The sequence below is a fragment of the Trichomonas vaginalis genome, chromosome IV, assembly GCF_026262505.1.
Source record: "Trichomonas vaginalis G3 chromosome IV, whole genome shotgun sequence".
Taxonomy (NCBI): Eukaryota; Parabasalia; order Trichomonadida; family Trichomonadidae; genus Trichomonas; species Trichomonas vaginalis.
In genome coordinates this window covers 7,734,577-7,760,855 of record NC_067206.1, presented here as the reverse complement: position 1 = coordinate 7,760,855, position 26,279 = coordinate 7,734,577, and the positions used below count along the sequence as shown (strand labels likewise).

The 26,279-nt window shown below is 31.0% G+C and overlaps 5 protein-coding genes and 4 pseudogenes across 9 annotated transcripts, besides 1 other annotated feature; 1 reads left to right on the top strand and 8 right to left on the bottom strand.

Annotated features, from left to right (window-relative positions):
* Positions 1-10,479: part of a mobile genetic element that runs on past the window's edge.
* Positions 932-3,241, bottom strand: TVAGG3_0048830 (annotated as a pseudogene). Its single transcript has one exon. A coding segment is annotated over exon 1 (2,310 nt).
* Positions 3,871-4,143, bottom strand: TVAGG3_0048820 (uncharacterized protein; the record flags this gene model as incomplete). The annotated part of the gene is made up of 1 exon (XM_001319737.1): positions 3,871-4,143. The coding sequence occupies one exon, from the start codon at positions 4,141-4,143 to the stop codon at positions 3,871-3,873; it is 273 nt and encodes a 90-aa protein (XP_001319772.1).
* On the bottom strand, positions 4,164-4,595 carry TVAGG3_0048810 (uncharacterized protein; the record flags this gene model as incomplete). The annotated part of the gene is made up of 1 exon (XM_051220956.1): positions 4,164-4,595. One exon carries the CDS (start codon positions 4,593-4,595, stop codon positions 4,164-4,166), a length of 432 nt encoding a protein of 143 aa, XP_051105942.1.
* On the bottom strand, positions 4,740-5,662 carry TVAGG3_0048790 (annotated as a pseudogene). The gene has a single exon. A coding segment is annotated over exon 1 (923 nt).
* TVAGG3_0048780 lies at positions 5,790-7,188 on the bottom strand (annotated as a pseudogene). The gene has a single exon. A coding segment is annotated over exon 1 (1,399 nt).
* On the bottom strand, positions 7,350-9,253 carry TVAGG3_0048770 (annotated as a pseudogene). The gene has a single exon. A coding segment is annotated over exon 1 (1,904 nt).
* TVAGG3_0048760 (uncharacterized protein) lies at positions 9,303-10,379 on the bottom strand (the record flags this gene model as incomplete). The annotated part of the gene is made up of 1 exon (XM_051220955.1): positions 9,303-10,379. One exon carries the CDS (start codon positions 10,377-10,379, stop codon positions 9,303-9,305), a length of 1,077 nt encoding a protein of 358 aa, XP_051105941.1.
* Positions 10,480-11,886: 1,407 nt separating the features above from the next.
* Positions 11,887-14,160, top strand: TVAGG3_0048740 (spectrin binding; the record flags this gene model as incomplete). Its single annotated transcript, XM_001319736.2, has 1 exon — positions 12,366-12,893. The coding sequence occupies one exon, from the start codon at positions 12,366-12,368 to the stop codon at positions 12,891-12,893; it is 528 nt and encodes a 175-aa protein (XP_001319771.1).
* A 329-nt stretch (positions 14,161-14,489) lies between these two features.
* On the bottom strand, positions 14,490-26,255 carry TVAGG3_0048730 (dynein heavy chain family protein family; the record flags this gene model as incomplete). The annotated part of the gene is made up of 1 exon (XM_001319735.1): positions 14,490-26,255. The coding sequence occupies one exon, from the start codon at positions 26,253-26,255 to the stop codon at positions 14,490-14,492; it is 11,766 nt and encodes a 3,921-aa protein (XP_001319770.1).
* Positions 26,256-26,279: the final 24 nt, after the last annotated feature.

Sequence of the window (26,279 nt, the reverse complement as noted above, 5' to 3'; positions counted from 1 at the left end):
TGGAGTAATTATCCCAGGTTCTTCACAATTAGCCAGGACAAGTATTGGGACTCAAGGTGGAACATTAGTGAATCCATTCAAATTATTAACTAAAGATGAACTTAATAAAATGATGATAAAATAACTGATAACAAAATTTGATTTCAGTGCTACCATGTTGTCATGACATTTTCGTAACAACATGAGAGGAAGGCAATAATGATTTATTTTTGAAGAACTGAAGGTGCTACCATGTTACCGGGTGCTACCAGGTAATTTAATTTCTTTTAAAAATGGTGACAACATGACATTTTGACAACAACATGAGAGGAAGGCATTAATGATTTATTTTTGAAGAACTGAAGGTGCTACCATGTTGTCATGACATTTTCGTAACAACATGAGAGGAAGGCAATAATGATTTATTTTTGAAGAACTGAAGGTGCTACCATGTTACCGGGTGCTACCAGGTAATTTAATTTCTTTTAAAAATGGTGACAACATGACATTTTGACAACAACATGAGAGGAAGGCATTAATGATTTATTTTTGAAGAACTGAAGGTGCTACCATGTTGTCATGACATTTTCGTAACAACATGAGAGGAAGGCAATAATGATTTATTTTTGAAGAACTGAAGGTGCTACCATGTTACCGGGTGCTACCAGGTAATTTAATTTCTTTTAAAAATGGTGACAACATGACATTTTGACAACAACATGAGAGGAAGGCATTAATGATTTATTTTTGAAGAACTGAAGGTGCTACCATGTTGTCATGACATTTTCGTAACAACATGAGAGGAAGGCAATAATGATTTATTTTTGAAGAACTGAAGGTGCTACCATGTTACCGGGTGCTACCAGGTAATTTAATTTCTTTTAAAAATGGTGACAACATGACATTTTGACAACAACATGAGAGGAAGGCAAAAATAAATTCAAATCATACTTTATAAAGCTTCATTTACATGTATTTCATCATCAGTAAATGAATCCTCATTATCGTTTGGTTCAACTTGTTTATATAATCCTTTCATTTCTTCTTTCAAAACATAACACCATGTTTGTTTACCATCTATTCTTCTATGTTTCCTATCACATTTATCCTTAATACTCATTTGAAAATTCTTGTCTTTCATGTCTGATGGTTTGCAGAATAAAGCATTTTCACACATCATACCTGCACACAATTCATCATAATGTGTATTTATCCATGCATCTAAAGGATTTGCTGATAATTCAATTAAATCTTGTTTGGCTTCAGTCATCGGTATGATTCGTACATTAAATGATGAAAGGTCATAATTGATAAAATACGTCAGTAAATTATCATAAAATTCCTTTGTGCATGAATTCATCAAATTCTTGAAGTAATCAAATTGACCCTTAAATTTACCATTAACTCTTAAAACTACATATCTTCTGTCTCCAACTTCAATTTTGACAGGGTAGACGTTATTAGTTACGAAAATGAAATTAGCAACGTTTTGAGCGGTTCTTCTGGGTTGATTCTTTTCATTAATTCTAATCTCATTATCCGTTATAATTGATTTCAAAGCGTTGAAGTTTGCGAGTCTGTCTTCACCCACATTCTTGAGTTCATTAAGTACAAGAAACATTTTATTCTCAACTACTGAGTTAAAATTACCCGTTAGCTCACCTATTTCAGTAATGTTTTTACATGAATAACCGGCGAGAAGTTCAGAAATAATGTCCGTGAATCTGTTTTTACCTGTTCCCTGAAGTCCTTTCAAAATAATTGCTGTTTCCTTCTTGATTCCAGGATGTTGAATCATTGATGCAATCCAACCGAGAAGGTATTTATACACTTCATCGTTATTATCACAAATGACTTCTTTAATGAAATTCATAAACATCTCAATTTTTGAGTAATCTAGTTTTTCGAGAATGTTGTATTTATAACCTTGAAACGTTGAGAAAACATCAGGGGAATTAGATTTAAAGCAAACACCCTTAACGGTTAATGAAGACAATTGATTTAGTAGTACATCCCATGCTGTTATTGTTTTACCTTCTTCTTTAAATAATTTAATCATTTTAAGTGACTCTTTCATGTTTGATTGAAGAACGAATGATATTTGATTCATTTTGTCGTGGATATTATAATCCTTTTGAATGAAATATATATTTCCACAATCTACAAAACGGATTACACGTGATAAATCCTCAATTACTTCAGAACTGTTTTTATACTGATGATTTTCAGCCTTGTGTCTAATATCTGTTATCAAAAACGAGTCATCAAGTTTGATATCAAATGTTATTTTTGGCTTACGTAATAAAGGTAAAACATATTCATCATAATATTCCTTTTGATGTAGTTTTAGAATCTTCACCAAAACAAATGGAGAAGTCATTAAATGTGCATATCTACAACGTGCTTTTTCAAAATTACTTTTTGCATTTTCAGTTAAAATACAGAAGTTATAAACGTTGTCGTATGCTTCATTAATTAAATGATTAGGTAACGAATTAATTGCTTGAAACAAGTGTGAATAATGTAACTTCTTTTTTAAATTCATGTTTCCACCGTCATTATGTACTTTAAAATCACACATGCCATCAACTATGCTCTGAGCAAGTTTATCGTCAATGTTTACATCTTTGTTCTCATTCATGATAGTCTTTATTTCTTCATTCTTCTGTTCAACTCTTACCTTAATATTCAAATCATTTAAATATATCATTCACTGTTCTGGTTAATGTTGAATCATAACTTCCACGAATGAATGAGTATGTATTGATTGGTTCTGTTGCATTCTTGCGAACTCTTGAATCAGCCATAACCACTAATGAACGCTTTGAATCATCAACAGAAGTCATGATATATATTAATCATTGCAGGAATAACATTTAATCATTCTGTTCGAGGTTGAATAGAAGAAATTAGTGTTGCAATATATGTGAAGACCTCCTGAAGCGGTTTTAACGATAACATCTTTATCCGAAAGTTTTGATAGAATGTCTTTTCTAACTGTTTCTTTAAGTTCATCATTGTATAATTTATTGATATCAACATCTATAATCGTTAAATTTGGAATTTTATTTACTAATAAAGCCATACCAGTTTTCCTTCCTCTTCCTCCATCATGTTTGAGGTAGTTATGTAAATTAATCATGTTTTCACCAATTCTTTCGTTGAGGGTTTTAGTTTCTGCCACAACTAATTCCTCAACTAATGAATCAATAACTTTTTCATCAGAAACGATAAAGTTGCTGTTGTTGTTTGTTGCCGTCATTTATATAGGAATAAAAAAATAAAAATAATTTTAAAACTAACTTTATTTTTGGACTGCATCATATTTCATGTTGTTGTCAAAATGTCATGTTGTCACCATTTTTAAAAGAAATTAAATTACCTGGTAGCACCCGGTAACATGGTAGCACCTTCAGTTCTTCAAAAATAAATCATTATTGCCTTCCTCTCATGTTGTTACGAAAATGTCATGACAACATGGTAGCACCTTCAGTTCTTCAAAAATAAATCATTAATGCCTTCCTCTCATGTTGTTGTCAAAATGTCATGTTGTCACCATTTTTAAAAGAAATTAAATTACCTGGTAGCACCCGGTAACATGGTAGCACCTTCAGTTCTTCAAAAATAAATCATTATTGCCTTCCTCTCATGTTGTTACGAAAATGTCATGACAACATGGTAGCACCTTCAGTTCTTCAAAAATAAATCATTATTGAATAACCTAAAACCATTAATGATAACATTAACAATAACATCAAATTTTATATAAATGGATACCCCACAAGCTCAAAATTTACCACGAATCATAATAAGGGAGGAAATGATAAAAATGATGCAAGAACTAATTAAAAAACAACAAACCACAAAAACCGAGAAGATGAGGAATAAAAATTAAATTTGGATTGAGTTTAAAAATTCATCTTTATTAAATTCATCTCTTCCAATCAATTTATTTATTCTATTAAATTCTTTTATTTTTGCTTCACTCAGTTTAAGGATTGAACGATAAGTTTCTAATTTTTCGATTATTTCTTTCCTCTCTTGATCGTTTTCAACCCCACCACATTGCGGCTTCTTTTTGTAATAGCATATTTTTGATTTAATTTTGTTTAGTTTCTTTTTATATTCATCGTCTGGACTCTTGGATGCTTCATTGTCACTCATTTCTTACGAAATAAAAAAAATTAAATATTATTTAAATATAATGGAGTAATAAAATAAATCGGAATTTCTATTAATTTATTGTTAACCTCAACTAATGCATTGCCGTTAATATATCTAACAAATTCAGCTATTGTGTCAAATCTTCGTCTTCTTTTTGTCATTGATTTATCAGTTTTTCCATAATCGAGATGAATCAAAACTTTATCCCCTTGTTTAAAATTCATGAGCCCCGAATTAATTTGTTCACGTTTAACATCATTTAACCTTTCCATTTGCTTTCTAATATATTCCCATTCTTTTGAAATATCATTTTTCATTTCCACTGGTTTCATGTTTATTGTTCTATGCCATGTATTATTGTAATAATATACTAACTGCTGTATGATGGAGTCATGATTTCCATCCCAGTATATCTGACCGTTAACCCCTAACGCATCTCTAAGAGTTCTCATTACTGCATCAACTATTTTATTATGAAACGTATATGGAGAGGATGAAAAGTAAAAATTAATTTGTGGAAAATAATGAGCCATAGCTGCCTGAAATCCTTTATCACCATCACCCCTGATATTATCTACTCTTTCATGATCTAGTAATTATTGAATAGCTCTTCTTGTTTCCTGTTCTGTTTTCCCTTTCACCGGAATGCAATATAAATATCTAGTGTTAATGTTAATGGCAAATAAATAAGTAACGTTTCCTTTTGAATATTCCAGATGATCGATTTCGTATGAATATGGATATGGTGCAAATGAGGGGCGACTAAATTTTTCCTTTAACGGTTGAATTTTTGGGTCAATTGGTTTATTTAATATCTTGAAATCCCTTTTAAAATCTTTTTGCTTCTTTGATGTTTGAAATGGATATAATAAAGTGAATGATGAAGGATTAACTGAAGGAGGAGGAGGTACTACTGTTGGAGGTTTTGGTGTTGCAAGTGGTTTAATTTTATCTGCTTTGATTTTGGATTTCATTCCTCCTTTCATTAATTCTGGATGTATTTTATTCATTTGTTTTAAATATACTGTATATAAAGGTTTGATATACTTTCCTGCTTCGAGTTTATGTTGAAGGATGAATTCCAAAAGTTGATTCATTTAAAATCTGAATGTGGTTTAACTAATGAATCATAAATTAAAGCTTGTGCATCATTTATGGTCTGAATGACCTGGACGTTTTGCACCCGTGTTTTTTGCGGCTCAGGATTATATAAATTATATAATTCATCAATATCTTCTTCTGTTAATACTTTATTTTTGAAATCTTTCAATTGTTTAAGTTGTGATTTAGTTTTTCCCTTTATATATTCATTATTTTTAATTTTGTCTTTAATTTTAGAAATTATTTTATCATGATATTTCAAAATTTCATTTTTATAATATGGATAATAATAATCCATATCATCACCCGTTATATTTTTATCATATTTTTGGAGATATGCTTTTAATTCATAATAATTAAGAAAATTTTGATTAAGTACTAAATCATCAATTAAAATTTTTAAATCCACATTATCCATTTATATAAAAATAAAATAAGTGTTTTAAGGGTGTTCACCTCTTTGATCAAGAATCACCTCATTAATGGTTCCTTTATTTCCTCATTTGTGAATCTCATTTTTTTTAAAAATAAAATTTCAAATTGTATTAAATAAATGGCATACAACATCCATTTTCACAACATACAGCCTTAGTGTGTGCTCCTGTTAATGCAGTCTTACCGATTGTTAAGCGAGTCATCATCCTGTTTTTAAGTTGTAAATTAATATTCTGACCATCAAATATCACTTTATCATTTATTATATCCAAATAATTTTTAGGTGTTAATTGTTTATTTTGTCGTAAACTAACACCTTTCATTTTTTGTGCAATCTTTTTAAAATCACTTCCATCAATTGAACCGTTGAATGATGTATAACACTTGGGACATAAAGCAACCATGTTATCACCTTGTTTCTCAATTGCTAAACCCAATAACTTCTTCTCATGTGCTTTTTCTTCAACTTTATTCTTTAATTTAGGTTTAAATTTCTCATCAAAACAGAAGAAATCAAATGGTGCGAATTTGAAAATGTTTTTATCATAAAATTGTTCATCGGTTACAATTGCTTGAAATGCTTGAGTGTTAGGAAGATTTGGATCACCAGCGATTGCCCAATAAGATGAATCAGTATCACCTTCAATGAAATGAAAACGATTAACATCCATGCATTTATACATAAAATCATAAATGAAAACCAAATACCAGTATTTAGCGTTATCTAAAGTAAAAAATGCCTCTTGTAAACATGTTTCACATCTATAAAATCTATCTTTGAGCATCATTTGATACGTATCTTCACCTATTTCTCTTATGTTTTTAAACTTATTTGACATACATGCAACGCGTGCCTTCTGTGCATTCATTATTTTAGTCTTTGCGTAATTTTGTGTATTCATTGCATCGTAACCATATGATCCATTAAGTGAAATCTTGCAAAATAAACTTTTTCCTTTATTTCCTTCTAATTCAGCCTTTTGTCTTTCGTTCATAAATTCATTCGCAAATTCATTAAAGCAAGTGTTTTTAGTAAATGTTAAAATTGATTGAATATCATCAATGATAAAATGAAATCTGTCGATTAGATACCATAGATAATAGAAGAAAATGGTTGATATTGGTTGTGTGTTGATGCTAACTGAGTTAATTTTCTCTGTTTCTGGTCAACTGGTAGATTGTTTGATTTCATGTAATTATACATAAAACCACCAATTGTTTTTTCATCTGTGATAATATCTAAGTTTCTTATTATTGGTAAAAAGTTTATGTAATCATTAATGTATTTTTCATCAATGTGACCCTTTACTTCAGCCACAAATAAAGTATTTTTCTTCTTAATTATTCCAGTGCTTTTGCTTTCTTTGTTGCTGTATCACAAATGATAACACCATTCAATCTTCCCGGCATATACATTTTATGGTCAGTATATTGAATGAAATCATGAGGATTAGATGAAAATGATGAAGGATATAATGAATTAAAATCAACACCAACTAAATGAGTCATGATGTTGGTAGTGTCCTCATTTGATACAGTTTTAGTTTCTGGATTATATGAAAGTTTATTAATGTGTGTGATTCCTTTAAGATTAATACGATGTTGAACATTTGATAGACCACCAGTAATTCCATTACGGAGAATGTGATAAGCTTCAACTGAATCTAAAGTCATTGGTAAATTATTTTTAATGCATAATTTCTTAAATTGATTCTTAAACGTTGAACATCTTCATCTTTATTTGATTTTACGACATTGCAATAACAACACATTAACTGACAATTTTCTTTGGTATGTGGTTTTTCATTATCGATTCTATCCAATGTTGGTTTATTAGCATATGTAAACACTTTACCACACATTTTGCATTTAGATGAAAGGATTAAATCGTGATAGTATTGAAAATCATCCATTGAAACATTATTTTTAGTATCTCTTTTTGCTTTTTCATCTTGTTTCTTATATGATTCAATTTTATATTTCCAATACTTTTTCGTTAATTCAAAACTTGATTCTATCTTTTCCTCAGGATAGTTTTCATTAGGATTAAAGACTTTATATGCTAAAGCGTAACGAATCATTGAAGCATTCGATGACAAAGAAAGATTATGAAGCATGTCAATTTTATAAACAAATGTTTCTTCAATAATTTTATCAATTGGGTCAATCATAATTTCAACATCTTTATTGCAATAATGAATAAAATATTCTAATCTATTCTTAAAATTTTTAGCATCATTGAGATATATTTGATAATCACTATCTGATATAGTTTCTTGAGTTAATGTTGAATAAAATGAATCTTTCGTGAATGGTTCCACTTTATATAATTCTTCTTCGTAATTCTCCATGTGATGAATTGATAAGGGAAAAAGGATTTAACACGTGATTTATTGTTTCCGAAATCTTGAGTGAATTGGTCCAATGTCCCACCCGCTATATAATTTCTGATGTCAATAAATCTCAATTCATATGGAACGTTTTTCTTTACAATGATTTGCTTAAATTGTGAAGATGAACCCAGCATTGATTTTATTTTCCATTTTGCAGTGTTTAAATCATGAAGAATTAAATTTAAATCAAACTTTCCGCCGAATTAAAACCTATGATATTCACTTTATTAAATTCCTCATCTAGAAGTTCTTTAAATGTTTCCTTCTGTTTTTCATTTAATGTATGAGACAAAGTCCCCACCGTTTGCGGCTTCAATAATTCTTCATATTGTTCAATATTTGATTTAGCAAACTAATGAACAGGTTGAAAATAAAAACTCAATCCAATCAGAAATAAAAGAATCACTCGAAGTTAAGCAAAAATTCCTCGTATATGTTTTATCATTTAATTTAACCATTGATGATACCATGAATGGTTTTAAGTAAGCATTCAAAGTTGCACACTCAGAAAGTTGTAATTCTTCTTTAGTCTCTAATGTTTCAAAGTCAAACGTAATATAATATCTTGTCGGTTGATAATATTCCTGCAAATTGTGAGCTAATAACCACTGATATATCTTCTGTTTCGTAATATGTGGTGCATATGGTTGTTGTGTCTTTTGCAACTGAACGTCTTGAATTAATCTTCCATTATTTTCTTTACATTTCTCACAATGCTTTAAAAATCTTCTTTGGTTTTTCCTTTCTGGATCATCACGGATAAAATAAACTTCTTCTTTACAATATGGACAAACTTTATAGCCGGTGAGTGCTTCAACGTCTGTTATTCTGTCTGCGTGAAGTTTTCCACATGGACTCTGTGTTAATAAAATATTTACTGTTTCAAATTCTGGATCTATCATTATTGATTCCACTAATGGAAAGTCTACCTTATTTATGTCCACGTCTTCTGGTTGAGGATCACAATAATAGAAATCAATATTAACATTTAACATTCTCGCTAATCTCTCACTTTCTGATGAAATGTCAAACCCTTCATATGAATCTATTGCTTCATTTAAATAGCTTCTACGAGTTTTAGGATTAGCACCATCAGGAATGTTATAGAAGCGTTTAAATAACCTTCTACCTTCTGCTCTAATTTGATTATCATTCATTTTAGCTGTTCCGTTTTTGTTCATTTATGTAAGAAAAAAATATCAAAAAATAAATAAAAATAAAGTTTATTTATTAAAGTCCATAAAATGAATTAAGAATACATAAATTTTTATCATCTGCGACGTGACGAATACATTTTAATTTACTCAAGAATGTGTACCCTGATACATTAAATCTAATTCCTGTCTTATTTAATTTCACAACTTTGAAAAGGAATGTATGAATAGCTATAAAATGATGAGAAGATGTTTTATGGGTTGCTTCCATTTTTTCTGAAATAAATGAATAAATATAATGTTTATACGTTTTCATATCTTTTATGTTCTTAATAACGAATGGTATAGACCTTTCAACTTCATCTTCCTTCGGTGCTGTTCTTTCATATGAAACATTATTGGTATCTTCAACAATGAAACCACAATCACACAAAATTTTATAGGTTCCAATGGTTTCTTTTGATATTTTATCTAATAAATCAAAAACTTTATCAACACCTGTGCATTTATTTAAATAATAATTTGTGTAAATATCATGATCTTCTTTCTTAATTGTATTAGTTGCATATGTCACGTTTTTAAGAGCTTTTTTGAATTTTTCGGAATCTAAAGGTGGTGAAAGTATGATACAAGGGTATTCTCCATTATCAATAAATTGTAACTTATGTTTACGAATAAATTTAGTTCCTTCTTCTGAAAGTGTTTCATCTATTTCACCATCTAATAAATTTTGTGTTGATTCTGAGACATAATTTTTATATCTTTCTTCATGAGATTTCTGAACTTCTGATTCCGAAGCTGGGATATTCATTAAACCCTCTACTTCATTTTCATTATATTTTTCAACTTCTCTTAATTCCTTAATTTTTTCATCTATTTCATCTCTTATTTTTTCCAGTCTTTCAATTTCATTGTATTCATCATCTTTAATCCGTTCTTCATAATATTCAGGGAAAACATCAGGTTCTTTAGGTTTTTCTTCTTCAGATGTGGGATATAAGAAATTTATAACATCATTTTTATTCATTTTTCCATCATAATCAAACTCATTTAAGAACTCCGCGAATTTTTGACAATTTCTTAAATAATATTTATCAACCTCATAACCTGCCTCCTCTAATATATCCTTAATTTCCTCATTTGTGAATCCCATTTTTTTAACGTTGTTAGTTTTGACGCTCATTTCATACAAAATCAAAAAATAAAATAATAAACATAACCAAGTTTTAATTTTTCGTAAGACATTAGTTTCTTAAAGTTCTATGTTGAACTCATCAAATTCTTCTTCATCATCATTATCTTTAGCGAGTTTAATTACTCTTTCAACTCTATCTTTTGATAGTCTTGCGTTTAATTTTTTCTGAAGTTTTTCGTTACCAAGTTCTAAAATTTTACATGGATGATATTTAAACCTGTTAAATTCTTTTTCCTCAGTTTTAATCATTAATCTACAAAGAACTTTAGTGAAGTGGTTTTGTTGTTTAAACCATTTATCATTAATATTTGTTATAAATTCAATATCCGGAATTAATTCCCAAATTTTTGAATTTTCGATTAATTTACCATCAAATGCAAAAGCAATGGGTTTAATATTAAACTTACCTTTATAAAATAAACTTTCTATGCAATCATCAAAATAAACGTCTACTTGTTTAACCTGGGTGAGAATTGGTGAAAGTTTATCCATTAATTGATTCACAGTCACGAATCTTGATTTACTCATTTCTTACGAAATAAAAAATTAAATTATTCAAAAATGTAAGACATTAGTTTCTAATTTATTTTTCTCGTTTATGAGGTCTTTGATTATGACTCCATTGATTCCATTCATGATTTAAACAATGTTTAATTAATCGCGGAATATCTGACATCATCTATATATATATAGCTTCTTTTATTTTTCATTACATCATGTATGGGTTGAGTGTAAATGTCTTACATTTTACATCATTTTTAAATCTTGATTTATTCAAAAACATAAGACATGAATTTTTAATTTCTTTTACTCATGAAAATAATTATTTCTAATTTCTTTTACTCTCTCGTACATACTAGATTTGAAGAATTCAGAACATTTCCCATAATCTCCTAAATGTTTTCTTATCTTATTGGTTTTCCATTCATTATATGAAACTGTATAAACTTTATCTTTATCTTTGCATCTTTCATCACTTCCAATATATTTATATTTCAATTTTGATTTATTGGTTTCATATTCATTAACGTTTAATAATTCACAGTCTTCCTTTTTTAAATAAATGTTTTATGTATTCAGGATTAAGAATTCTATAATATTACTTCCCTTTAAATCTTTGAATATAAACAGGAACACCATCCTCTAAAATTCGATAATCTATTTTATCTGGTTTTACTTGTTGGGTCATTTATGTAAGAATAAAAAAAATAAATTATGTTTAAAATTAATGTTAAAAATAATGATACAAAATCGTTCAATATTGTATGAATTCTTACGTTTACAAAAAAAGTCACACAACCCGCACTCATATACTACTATCTCCCATAATTTTGAAAAAAAAAACATGAAATAAATCAGATTGAAATAAAAGCTTCTCAAACAAGTAACAAGGATCAGATTTCGGAAATTGAAAACTAAAAATTTGTTGGAAAAAAATATTTTCAAAGAGAAACTTTTTTTGATGTCTAGAGGTCTTTTACTTAACCATGAATATATTGCGGCTCATTTAATAGATTTTATTAACGCTGATGTTTCGGTCTTTGAGATTTTTGAAGAAGGGGATCTCGAGAAAATCTTAGTAATTGCAAATTTAACTTCGGACGATTTAACTCCACTTCTTGAACAATGTTTTTCTATAAAGCCAAATAGTAACTTATGTTCAAGACTTTTAAATGCAAGTATTTTCATTCGCAATATGAAAGATGTAATATCGATTCTAAAAACGGTTAGAAAATGCATAAAGATAGGATTCTTAGATACTATAATCGAATTTTTAAATCAAATAGATCAAACACTCTCTAATTTGGCAAATCTTGAAAAATCTAATAAAAAACTTCAATTCGATCTTAATGTTATGCAAAAACAAAAGCAAAACTACGAAAAGACATTATTTTACTGAAATCACAAATCAAAGAAAAAGAAATTAGACAAAATAATGATGAGATGAATTATCCAAAAGAATTTCTAACAAAAATAGCAGAATTAAAGAATTCAGATGATTTTGAAAGCGTTTACAAATTCTTTGATGATCTTTCATTAAAAGGAGATCAAAAATTAATGAAAAAAGCATGTAGCGAAGGACTTAGTGAAAAGAAAGCTAAACAGAAAAAGAGAAATATTCTTCTTGCAGCAACAGAAAGAGGCAATCTCAGGCTTGTTAAATCTCTTATAGAAGGTGGATGTAATAAAGAAGCAACAGATATATTTGGTTCAACGGCACTTTTTTATGCCGCGAGTGAAGGTTTTCTTGAAATTGCTAAATATCTCATCTCTATTAATGCAAGCATAGCAGCACATAATATTTTTGGAGATACTCCACTCATTTATGCATCTCGTAATGACCAAAGTCTTGAAGTTGTTAAATATTTTATTTCATTAGGAGTTAATAAAGAAGAAAAGAATTATGATGGCAAAACAGCTCTCCAACTTGCAGCTCCTAAGGTTAAGGAATATCTTTTATCATTAGGATAAAATCATCAGAATATCATTTAACATTAGATTCAGTTTTTTGTTAATAAAGTTAAAATCTGTACATTAAGATTTGATTATGCATTTTTTACATGGGAAAATCATTGAAAATAAAGGGTTGTAGCTACTCACAGCATTTTCAGACGTGAAATGACTGCAAAAGAGTTACATTGAGCGACTTTTTTTTTGAAAAAATGTTCACGCCCGAAAAAAATTTGTCTATAGATCAAGTTAGACATATTTTTAAGGCATGAATGGAATGAATTTTATGGAGGAGATCCTTCCAATACGCAATACGAAAACGAAACAACAAATCTTTTAAAAGGTGATCAAAATTACTACGTAAAGCGTTGTCTCTTTTCCGAGAATATTATCTCAAGTGCTATTAATTTTAAAACTTCGAAAAATACAACAAAACTATTAGTTGATACTTCACAATTTATAAATTGTAGTAATTCCAAGTATGGAGGAAGTTTATACTTCTCCAGCGAAGGCGAATGTGTCCAAGATCGAATAATAAGTGACTCATCAAAAGTAACATCACAGGATTCTCAAGGAGTTTACTGTTATTCAGATGTTTCAGATAAAGGATCATTCCAAAACAAAATTCTTTCTTCTTCAATCACTAAAAGTGGAGAAAATAACTTAGGAGAAGGAAATATTTACCTAAAAAATGGAAAAATTAATTTCACGAATTCAAATATTTCTCATTCAAAATGCTATGCAATAAGTGTTGCTTAATTTGATAGATATTTATCTGATTCAAAAGTTTTATTTTCTATATTTTATGATAATAAAGGTGCAGATCAAATTTATTATCCCTCTGTTTACCTTGATCTTTCATTATCATCAAATATTCTATTTGAAGCAACAAATTTTCAAAATATTACTGACAATTGTTTAGTTTTTGCATATTATTCTCCAACAAATTTAACATTTTGTTGTTTCTCAAATAATAAAATCTCTGATTATTATTTCTATGGAAATAGTGCCAAAATTACAGTTGATAGATGTTTCATTGATGCAGTAGATTCACGAACATTAGGACAAGTTGAAATAACTAACAAAATCCAAGATACATCTAGCATAGATATTTGTAAAGTATACTATGAACTCGAATATCAAATTCTTAATATCACCAAAAATAAAAATAAATTTAACACTGAACATTTCGGAAATATTGACAAAGCTCCAAAATATATTAAATTTTCAAACATTTCTACAAATTTAATAAACTTCACCTTAAACACATAATCTTTTTTAAAAAAAGATTTAATTTTTCTGGAAATTTACACTTTTCCGACGTTTTGTCAGGGGCGCGAAGCGATCCATAAATGTCGGAAAAGTGTAATTCTCGGGTATATGATTATTTTTTCTTTTAATGCCGAACAGCATTTGAATCAATAACAATCGAATGTCAGTCAAGAGAGGATTCATAATTTAATTGAGACTTTGAAATATATTACCTCAATGCTTTCAGTTTATCTCGCAATAGTATTTGAAATGAGAAGCTCAAACTCTTACATGTGGATGATGAAGTTATTGAAAGTTCTTAAATAGATTCATGTTTTTTATAAAAAACAAAACAAATAATTTTATTTATTGTGATTCTGGAACAATATAAACAGGTGGTGAAATAATAAGTGAAACACCGTCATTCACAAGTCGATGAACGGTTGACGGTGATTTAACTGGGATATAACTAATAATATTATTTGAGTTTCCATCAATTAATGGATAACTTCGTTTCTGAGATGAAACTGTCCTCAGTAATGGACATTGATATAACTTAGCTGTGCTCGATGATTTCTTAGAGACTGTAACATTGATATCTGGGAATGGATTAATGGCAGAACCAGCTGTTGATGTTGAGATTCCTTCTGCCGTCCAAATTCCACCAACTAAGGTCAATCCGGTAATGGTCAAAATGTTCTGTGAAACTTTCATTCCGCCGATATCGAAATTGAGCATTGCTGCAGAAGCTGCAATTCCTTTAGAGTTTGCGCCATCAAGGAGGAAAGCGTTAAGAAGACCTGATGCATTGTTGATGTATTTGAGATCAATGCTTGTACACTTTCGTTGATTCAGCCAATCACCTAAAACTTTCCTTTTCTCCGATAAGAAATTAACAAAATCTTCATGATCACCTTCTCGGTAATATCCTGATCGCTGAGCCCAATCTGCAGGAACTTCACGCTTGGAGAATGAAACAATGTATTTGTTGATCTCGGGTGATAACAATGTCTTCTTCACTTCAACAATGAATTCATTAAATTGCAGCAATTCTCCTCTTAAAACTGCGCCTTGTGCTGTTTTAGCAATATTTGTCTTAGGATCATGCAATGCTTCTGGGACTGATGTTGCTGTTTTACGAACAATTTCGATCATATTCGCATATGAAGCAACTTGGAGAGGAATGAATGGTTTGATATCTAAGATTCCTTCCGATATCCACCTCGAAAGTGCAAATTGTCTGAATTGATGTGCAATAGACCTGTCCATGTCGAAGCCTTCGTATGGAGCAAATGAAGGCAATTCGTTGATCTTTGTTGCAATTTGTGAAACTTTGATTTCATTCGGAATTTCAAGGTTTTTGTCTGGATTATCTTCTTTGTCACTTAATGTGAAATTCTCTGCAATCAATGTTTGATTAATTGCACGAGAAACTAATGTTTTAATCTTCCTTGCATCCAGGATGGATGATGTTCCTGTTGCCAACATATTTGTTGACAAAATATCTCGGAGAATGAAAACTGGAATTGGTAAACTTGGATCAATAAATGATTTAACTCGATTGAAGAATGAGTTAAATGTGTTATCTGTGAAATCTAATTTGTCTTCGAATGCAGCAGGGAACATCAATTCGCGCTGTTTTAATAATGACAAACAAAGAGAAACCGAATATGTCAATTTCTTGAATGAGTTGTTTGTGTTGTAATACTTGAGTGTCGCTGCGAGAGATGTGAACATCAAATGCATAGTTTGACGCCATGAAATCTCGTTTGAATAGAATAATCTCTTTGACATAGACAAAACAAAGTTTGGAATTGTACTTGATGTAGATGCAACAATGATTAATCGGAAATTAGAATTAACTGTTGTTGCATTCATAATGTTACATGTATCAGCAATGAATGATGTGACTTCATGTGAATCATCTGCACAATGCAACATAATTCTATTACCTCTTGACATTGCAACTTGAAGGATCTTCTTAGCACGCTTCAAAATGTTTGAATTTGAACAAATTGTCAAGTTCTCGATCATATCATTTCGTGATCGTGTTGAGATGTTGTTCATAACAGGCATCACTGGATCATCGCCTGGAGGAGTGATGATAATACATGGAGTGCCTGGAGCTTGCATCATGACACTGTCCGGTTGGAATGGTTGAACAGAATTCATGAAATCTAAACCAAATCTAGATGAAACTGTTCTCGAAAGTAATGCATAAATACTTGTTGATTCTGCTGAACTGATGATCAAAGAAACAGGATCACCAAGTAAATCATTGACAACACCATTGTATGAGCGACTGTTGACTTCTTTGATTCTTGTTGCTAATATGCCAAGTGAATCATTTGTTAATTTTCCTTCAAAGATAGAGAAGAAAATTGTAACATAAAACATGTAAACATATGAGTGTTTGACTGACAACATTGGTGATATCCATTGGACAACAGCTTTAGAGAACAGATCAGTTAATGTTGTGGTGATTTCATCTGTTAGTTTGTCATTAGTAACTGTTGGATGTTTAAGGACTTGTTGCAAAACGCCAATGAATGAATTAAATGGAATATGGAAAGATTCGCCTAAACTTTCAACTGAATAAACTAAAGCTTTCCAGAATATAGAAACATAATTAACCATCGGTCGGTATTTCTCGGAGAAAAGATTGACTTTCTCTTTAAGTTCAATTGCTTTGTTATATGCTGATTCAATGTCATTCAAACGAGTCTTTAATTGATCTGCTTTCTCTTTGAGTTCGTGATTGATTGCAAATCCTAAGCCACTGTTCTTAGCAAATTCACCAAGATCGGTTAATGTCAATGCCAAACTTTCTTCGTCAGCTTCTGAGGATCGCAATGATGTCAATGGAACTAATGATTCCGAGAAGTCTTTGAGACTCATAGAATCATATGAACCAATGAATTTGGACAAGATAATTTGTTGCATTGTGAATTCAAGTTCTTCTTTGCAATTAATGATCGTTGTTCTGCATTGGAGTTCTGCAGGAATTGCTGGAATAGCTTTATAATTTGTAGCTAGAATCAATCTAAAGCCTGAATTCCATTTAACTGTTCGGTTGTTGATTTGTATTGACTTAGAAACATTTTCATCATTTCGCATGATGTAAATGGACATAATTTTTTGTAATGTAACTGTCAATTCACAAACATCAGTAATAATCAATACTTTTCCTGATTCTAAGTTATCAATGATTGTTTGTCCAATATCACTATTGTGCAGACTTGCAACGTTAACAGGAGATTTGTATGAATCGCAGAGATCTTTAATGAATAATCCATTGCAATCCATAATCAATGGAATTCGTGGTGAAACTAATGAATGCACTTTACTCGTGTTCATCTTATATGAAGTTCCTTTAGAAGCTCGATCAATGCCAACATCTTTCATCAACATATCTTTGATAATTGACATTGGTTCCATGATGTTATCTGTTAATCGGAATCGGCAAATTTCGTTTGCAACTTTGGCAATCAATCCTTTTCGAACTTTCATTTCGAACTGACCACAGTAACTGATGTAAAATGAATACAACAATGTAATGATGATTGTAGTCTTACTAACATTTGTGACAAACTGAATATCTTCTCTCCATTTCTTAACAATTTGATCGATGTTATTAACAATGTATTCGCATTTAGTCTTGCGATCTAATTCAAGATTATATGCTTGTTCTAAATTCTTGAATTTCTGGCTTGCATCAGTCAAATAAGCTTTATCATCATCAATTGTCTGTCTGATGTGTTGTATTGACTGTTCTTGAGCTTTGAGATCGGCAATAAACTCATCATATGTTCTCTGGAAGTTGATATAACTTTGATAAGTGTTTGCATAAGCTGATTGAGCTCTTGAGAATTGAACAATTGCAAACAACCAATCATAAATCAATAAAACAGGTGGAGAAATATCTTCGACATCTTTTCTTGTGAATGTTTCATCATTGAAGACTTCATATGCACGGGATGTGATTCTTGAATCGATGTTTTCATATGCAATTGGCGAATGTAAAATATCCAACAATTTTTCTTCTTGTAAAAGTTTGACTCCACCAACTTCGTATGAGAAATGATATCCTTTGTACATACAAAGTATTTCAATTGTTCGCATGAAAGCGTTTGTTGGATTTAATGCACCAATTCTTATCGTTTCAACATCGTTTTGTGTCATTTTATCGATTTGCTTCTGTGTTTCCAAAATTCGTCGTTGACAACTTTGAACTTCTTCTTTATCAAGATTAGACTGTTTCTTGAGTTCGTTCAATGCATCTTCTTTAACTTTCTTCTGTGAATTGAACTTGACATCCATTGATTGGATTGCATCCATCTTGTATTGATATGATCGTAATGATGATTCAGATTCTAATCTTGCATTTTCAAGAGGAGTTCTCAAATCATCCAATTTCCTTGTCGTTCTGTTGATCTCATCATTAACTGTTGAAATGAAGTTAAGAGCTTTGGTTTTAGCATTCATTGTACTGATTGTTTCGTTGTATCGCATGATCAATTGGTCATTAAATGTTCGCAACAAATCGAAATATGAATTTGGAGAAATGTTTGGATCTAATTCCAAAACAATACTATGCAAAGATCTGAAGAACTTAGGGAATAATGAACCGAATGAACCAAAGATAACTTTATTGTTATCAGTGAGAATGTATTTAGTTGTGATCTCAAGTAAATCATCTTCAGAAACTGGTGGCAATGTGATTTTGACTGCATCTTGCCAATTGATATCTTGTGATTTGTCATTTCTTGAAATAACAATATGCAGGTTACTGGAAAGAGTTCGAACAATCATATCTCTGATTGTTGTCTTCTTAGCTGTGACCATCTTGCATGAATTACTTGCATTGTGATAAACTTCTTGTAATTCTTTTTCGTCAAAGAAAACAGAGAAATCTCTTGTTTTGGCAAATGTAATCAATGATTTGATGTTTTCGGGAACTTCTAATTCATTAGATCTCAAGTACAAAACAAATGATTTATGATATGTAACAACAGTATTAATGATCTCTTTCATTGTTGGTCTGTAAGCACTGTCATTAATTTGGATGATGTCATATTTACACATGTTTGTAACAATTCTCAATAAACTGTATCGTCCTGAGCCAGGTTTTCCAATCAATACACAGCTGCCGCCTGGGAATAAAAGAACTCGCTTGATTTGGTTCATTATATAAACTAAATTCGTTGAAACAAAAATTGGAACTTTTTCATATGAAGCAGCATTGAATTGAGCAATGTAATCAATTGTTTCATCAATTAACTGCTTAGTTGTTGAGTATTCAACAGATGAATATGGAACACCTGCATCGGGAATAGTGTAAATAACACTTGTGATATGATTTTGGATATTAATGTTGTGTTCTTTGTTGAAGTTCTTGAAATTCTTGATGAAATTAGTTGTAATACTTTTCTTGTATTGTGGTAAATACAAAATCAAATCTTGGTACAATGCTGCAATTAAATGGATTTCATCTGTTTGTGTCTCACTTTGTCGAACATTCAAAATACAAACGGAATAGGTCCAATTCAAGAGTTCTCTAAATGAAAACGGAGCTTCTGGACAATCTTGTAAGAAATCTTGGAACATTTTGATCATCTTCTTGATAAATGGTTGATTAACTTGGCATCTCGTGAAGATCTTTTCTGCAAGTAAGAATGTGATGTCTCTTGAAATTGGTTTCGAGAAAATAACACAGAACTTAGTGATTAATCTCTGTGAAATTGACACGATGTTCTTGGCTGTGATGATGAATTGGGTTTGCTTAAGATCAATTGGTTTTACAAGAGATCTTGAAGCTGAAGGTTTAAGAGGAATTAATCTCTTGTAAACCAAATATCTTACCAATTCTTGAACTTGTTCTGATCCTTGATCAATATCTTCGATGATGATGACAGAAGGTTTCGTTTTAGTTGTTCTTCTCATTGAAAGTTCTGAATGGATTTTGATTGTTCCTAACAATGAATTCGATGTTGTATTGATGTCAACGTTGTAAATGTATACACTTAAATCTGTTCTTTGTTTGGAGAAGTACTTGACTAATGTATTCGAACTTTCTCCGATAATAGCAACATCGTTTTTATTATTGATCAAGAAGTTAAGTGTATCATTATTAACAATCGTGTCGCCTGTAGGAATAACAACATTTCGTGGTTCATGGATTTCTTTAGTTTCCAAATAAACTAAATCTGACTGATCAATGATGTGGTTGTGCTTCCTGAATGGAACAAAAACAGCAAATAAAGGTTTAGGATAGTATTTCCTGAATTCTTCTGATACTTCTTGCCTCTGCCAATTTGTATCTACTACAACACCAAATGTTCCATACAACCATGAATGTAACTGTGACATTGCAATATCAATAAGAATTCCATCGAAAAATCTTTCAACTGCAATGACAAAAGCTGATTTGATGCCATTTGGTGATAATTCAATTTGATCATTATCTAACAATGCTTTGATGTACCTGCAGATTGTTTGAGGGAACAAATTCTGCATCACGAAATGATACAATTTCGGATTCGGGATGTATTTGTTGAAAGAAATATCAGGTAATTTGAGACAATGATCCATTGTTTTGGCAATGTATTCTTCGAATGCTGGACCAACTTCATTTCTGTAGTTGCTTGGGAATATATTGTAATTAACCAAAGCAGGGAATTGTAATTCACACACAGCTCCTTCATCAAATTCATTGAGTCTATTCATGTGTAACAAAGTACAGCAAGAAATCATTGAAGGTGTGATGTTATTCAATGACTCTGTAATTACAATGATTCGACTTCTATCTGATGTATCAACAGTATCTAATGATTGAGTATGAGCTGTATGTTGTGATGCGATTTCAATCAAAAACTCATTGAACTTTGTGTTCAAAATTCCATCGAAAACCAACAATTTCTGTTTGTCTGTGTTATATAAATTCATTGTGTTAAACAATTGATTCATATAACCATAAATCCATTGTTCTTCAGATGTTCCTTCGTTCTTGACGTATCCATATGTTGAATCGTAAGGTAAAATAGTTGGGAAGATAAATTCTGGTGAAAACTGTGGAGCTGTTGGAACTTTTTCATCAATTCCATTACCATTCAACAAATCATCATAAACTTTTAACAAAGTTCTGACTAACAAAGATTTTCCGGATTTAATTGGTCCGTAGATAATAACGCATCTGTTGTGCTTCAAGATCTTATGAAGCATCAAAGCCTTGTCCGCCAAATAATCTTTGAGTTCTTGTGGTCCGTTTGTAATTGCCATTGTTCTCTTCATAATTAATTGATCGATGTGTGCTGGATTATCAATTACAGGCAAAACAATGTTCTTACTGAATGCCTCTAAAGTATCATGAGTTCTGAATCCATCGAACATTAATCTCATCAATAAATCATGGATTGGTTCATCGATAATTCCTTGGTATAACCAATAACATGCTTTAGCAACAATGAATTCTTCAAATGCTCTTTCACTTGCAGTCAGGAATGATTGTGTCGATTCTCTCATTTCATCTTTGATTGTTATTGACATTTTGATGATTCTCATAGCATTTGCAAGTGAAGCAGATGTTTTGAGATTCAATTTCATTATGCCTGAAATAGCATTGATTGTTGATGCCAATTTAACAGCACATGTATCAGCAAACTTGAATCCTGATGCAGAAAGCTTGATTTCTATTACTGCTTGTAAATCAGGATTAATCAAAGCAACTTTGAACAAAGAGTTTCTCAAAACATTTGGAATTTCAGCAGTGTTTCCTTCATCAAAGAAAATGAATTTTGATGTTGGAATAATTCCTTTGTTGAAACCTTCGTAAGTCATTGAATTGATTCCTAAAGCATTTGATGCCATGTACAATTGTATGAAATCAGTAATGATATTCAAAGAAGGAATAGAGAAGGAATTTACTTCTTTGAACAAGCACCAAGCACCAGTAACAACAGTTCCTAACAACAATTGTCTTAATTGGTAGATGGAAAGAGAACTTAATGCAGGACAATCAACAACAATTTTGCCTAATAATGCCGCAGCATGTTCAACAATTGTTTTACGACCTGTTGAACTTGATCCAACTAATAATGGACATTCACACATGAATATTGAGTTGTAAACTTTTTCTGTTGCTTGGGTTCGAATGAAAGGACGAACATCACCCCAATATTCATTCTCAAATGGAATTGTTTTACCATTATATGTAATGATAAATGTTTTCTCGCTGACGCTAAACTTATAGTTGGGATAAGAAGCCCACAAAACATCAGGAACATTCGTTTTCTCCATATCAGAAAGGATAGAGATTTGATTTGAAAGAATGATGATAACCATTGATATCATTCCTCTTGAGAAATAATCTGTTTTCATCTCGAAAATGTTGATTAAATCAACTTTCTTGTTGTTAATTGAGTCCTTTAATGTAGTAATTGCTTTCTGAACATTGTCTGATGAGAAGCAATATTCAACTTCCATTGTGAAACTTGCACAAAGAACCAACATTACAACATGTTTTGGATATTGGAAAATCCAATCAGATAATCTCAGTTGTGCAACTCTTGCGTAACTTGTTGCGACATTCTCAATCAATGCTTGATTCATGCTTTCAACAACATGCTGAAGCCAGGATTCAATTTGTCCTTGAACTTGGACATGCTTGATAAAATGCAGAATGTGTCCATCATTTCCTTGAATTCCTTTGATTTTGATTCTTGTCAAACCAGTTTCTGGACAAATCAAATTCGAGCACTTCATGAACAATCTCGCAGCAATGAACTTTACAGAATTGATATCATTAAGAGCAGATAATGTAACAATGTCGTTTGTTCCCATAAGGAATAAACGTGGGAAGAATGTGCATTTGGAATCTGCATAAGTTTTGAGATTCGATAAAATACTAACAAGAGAGTTATTGCAGTCATAAATGATTTGATACAAATTAGGGTATGAACAAGCATTGATTAATGAAAAGTCTTTGTGGATATGTGCAACACAGCTTGACCATTTCCTTCTAACATTCGAAAACTGGGAAGTTAGTTGAGAAGGAATTGATTTTCCATTTTCATTGTTGAAAAGTGATCTCAAGAAAACCCAATTTGCTTGGAAACTTGACCAAATGTTTAAGATATTCGAGCAATCATTAAGCTGCTTCAATAGAAGAGAAACTTGTTCTTCAACCCCATGTGCGAAAGGTAAAGAAAGCATTGCTTCCAAAGAAATGATAGAATCATCGATTTTTGTAATCAATTCTGAAGTATCCGTCAACAAAATGTTATCTTCAACTTTCTGTTGACCTGAAACAACAGGCAACTGAACAGCATTCCATCCCTTGAGGATACCATTGAATTCTGCTTCGACTTTCTCTTCTCTCTGTGCGATATCCGTAATCTCATCAATTTTGTTCGCGTAATCCATAACTCCACTTGCCAACAATTCATCCAATCTCATATCTGTCTTGTATATGTTTGGCAACTTACATTCTTCGAACAACTTTGCCCAATGGCGTGGCAACATTTCATGAGCTGATAACAGTTTGAGTTGAGTGAGATAAGGTGAAATGGTCTTGAGTTTCGATGTGATTTCATCAAGTAATGTTGTTTGGAATGGTTGTTCGTAAATTAAATCACGACAAATGTTTTCAATTTCGATGATTTCATTACTCAAAGCATCGATATCAACTAACCAAAACACATTACGAATTGATGATTGATCAACTTTTGTCCATCTCTCAACACAATCATACAATTTAGTTACGAATGACATGATCTTAATTAATTTTCCTAAACTCTCGAAATTTGTTGTTTTTGTGTTCAAAACATCTTGATATAGAGAGAATTTTTGAACTTTTGGTTTGAGTTTGTTGATCTTTTCTTGGATATTTGCAAGAGTTTTCTTGAGAACTTCGATATTGCAAAGTTCAATAGAAATCGGAATTTTTGATGCCATATCAATGTATGTTGCAATTTTCTCTTCGATGTTTGTTGCTTGAGGAATCAACTCTGAAATGAATGATTGTCTGTTATTTCTTCTCATTGTAGCACTTGCTTCAAGAACTTTTGTGAAATTGGAATAAATCTGTTGCAAAGAAAATCCAGATGACTTTGATGCATCTAAATGAACACCATATTGAACAAAAATATGATATAATTCATTTGTATATTCAATTTCTTCTTGTATCTTTCCTAAGAATTTATTTACTTTATCAATTGTTGTGCACAATTGAACATAAGTCTCTAATGTCGATGGTTGGACTTGCAACTTCAATTGATATGATGATAACATCGTGTATATTCTGTCACTTTTTCCGTCAAGTAATTTTTTGAGAGTTTCGAAAACGATGTTGAATTTCGCTTGAGGAATTGGTTCCAATCTTCTTTTGAGGGTTCTTGATTCTACAAATAATGTTCCTGTGGCAATAGGAACTAATTTTGCAATTCTTTTCTCGTAGTCCATGAATTGTTCTGCGAATTTTCTCATTGTTTTGATGTCCATGTATGGTTCGACATCAAAATCAATATCTAGTTCTTGATTTCCATTATCTGTTAATTGATAATTTAATGGTTTTGCTGGCTTGTTAGTTTTTGATTTAATATAATCTTCAATGTGAAAAGTTTCATCCAATTTATGAATTGAATAAAGTTCTTTAAAGACTTGAATTGCAACTAAAGCGTCTTTATAAGACTTCTCCATTATATTCAAACAATCCTCTTCAATGTCGTTTATTTCAGGATATGGAGCCAAAATCTTCAACAAATTTGGTCCATTTTCAATGAGTTCTCTGAAATTTGGAATTGATTGTTTTATATGTGGACGAAGTTCAACAGCCATTATAAGCCTTGGAAAACCAGTTACTAAAGAAATAGCTGAAGAAAAAGCATTGCTGATCGTATCCAATAATTCTTGCAGTGATGGTTCCAAAGAGATTTGTCCATCATCAGTGAAAATTAACTCTGCTTGAAACAAAGCACAATTTTTAGTTTTAAAAACTTCATGTGCTTGTTTCCATGAACCAAGTATTGCTTGCGCTTGCTCTTCAAGTAGCATATAATCTAAGGATCTTAAGTAATTTGCATAAGACAAAATCTGGTTGTTGACTTTTATTGTTCTTTTCACTCTTTTTTCTGCTTTTTCTTTTTCAAGAACCATTAATTGGCCAAGATTTGGATTTTTGCGTTTAAACGTCTTGATATCGGAATCTTTTACGATAATTTTGGCTGGATCACGTACTTTGTTGTCGAATTCTAAGAATTTGTTGACAATTTCTTGATGATAATTTCTGTAAAACGCAGATAAGGTCGAAAAGTTATCTTCTGTTTTGGATTTAAAGTTTGGAATGATAAATTGTGATTGAGCTCTGAAAATCAGTAAAAATCTTTTAATAACTTCGTCTAAATATAATTTTTTGTGCTGATCTACAAAAATCTCAAGAATTTTCATTGTTGTTTGAGCAAATCCTGTATTCAATACAATTGGCTTCGTAGCAATAGCTTTTGTAAAAACTTGATATCTCATTTTCATAATGTAGACTTTCCAGAGCGTAAATGGCTTCCATATGTAGTACATTGAAAAGAACTTAAGCTTTCGAAGTGATATAAAATGTGATTTCTCGCTTGCCCATTGATGTAAAGATTGAGAAAATGTTGTGCCATCAGAACCAACAATTTGTATGCCATCAGCCGACATGATGCAGTAGTTATCTTTCAAATCAGCATATGTTGTGATCTCTAAATCGTATGGCGAATACTGAGGATCTGATGGATCTTTTGAATAGTTGAGATAAATGAATTTATGACCGCTTCCGTCTTTGTGTTTACTGAAGTAGGCGAGAGGATCCTCAGTAAAAGCCACTTCTGCTTCTTCTCTATCGCCAGTTTCGATACTTGTTCTCGTTAACGGAGGTGCAGCGCGAGAAGGTGTAAAAGGACGTTTTATTATGAATGACTGATTCACAAACGGATGTTGTTCTTGCTCATAAACCATAATTGGCTTTTTAATTTCTTTCGATGTTTTCGGTCGTGTAAATTTTTTGCTGTTCATATATGCGCGTAGTTTTGGATTTGTACCTTCTATGATTGATCGTGATTCATTTACAGCAGGTGCGGCGTAATCGTATTTTTCGACTTGCATTTCGACTGAATAAGGATCAAATAG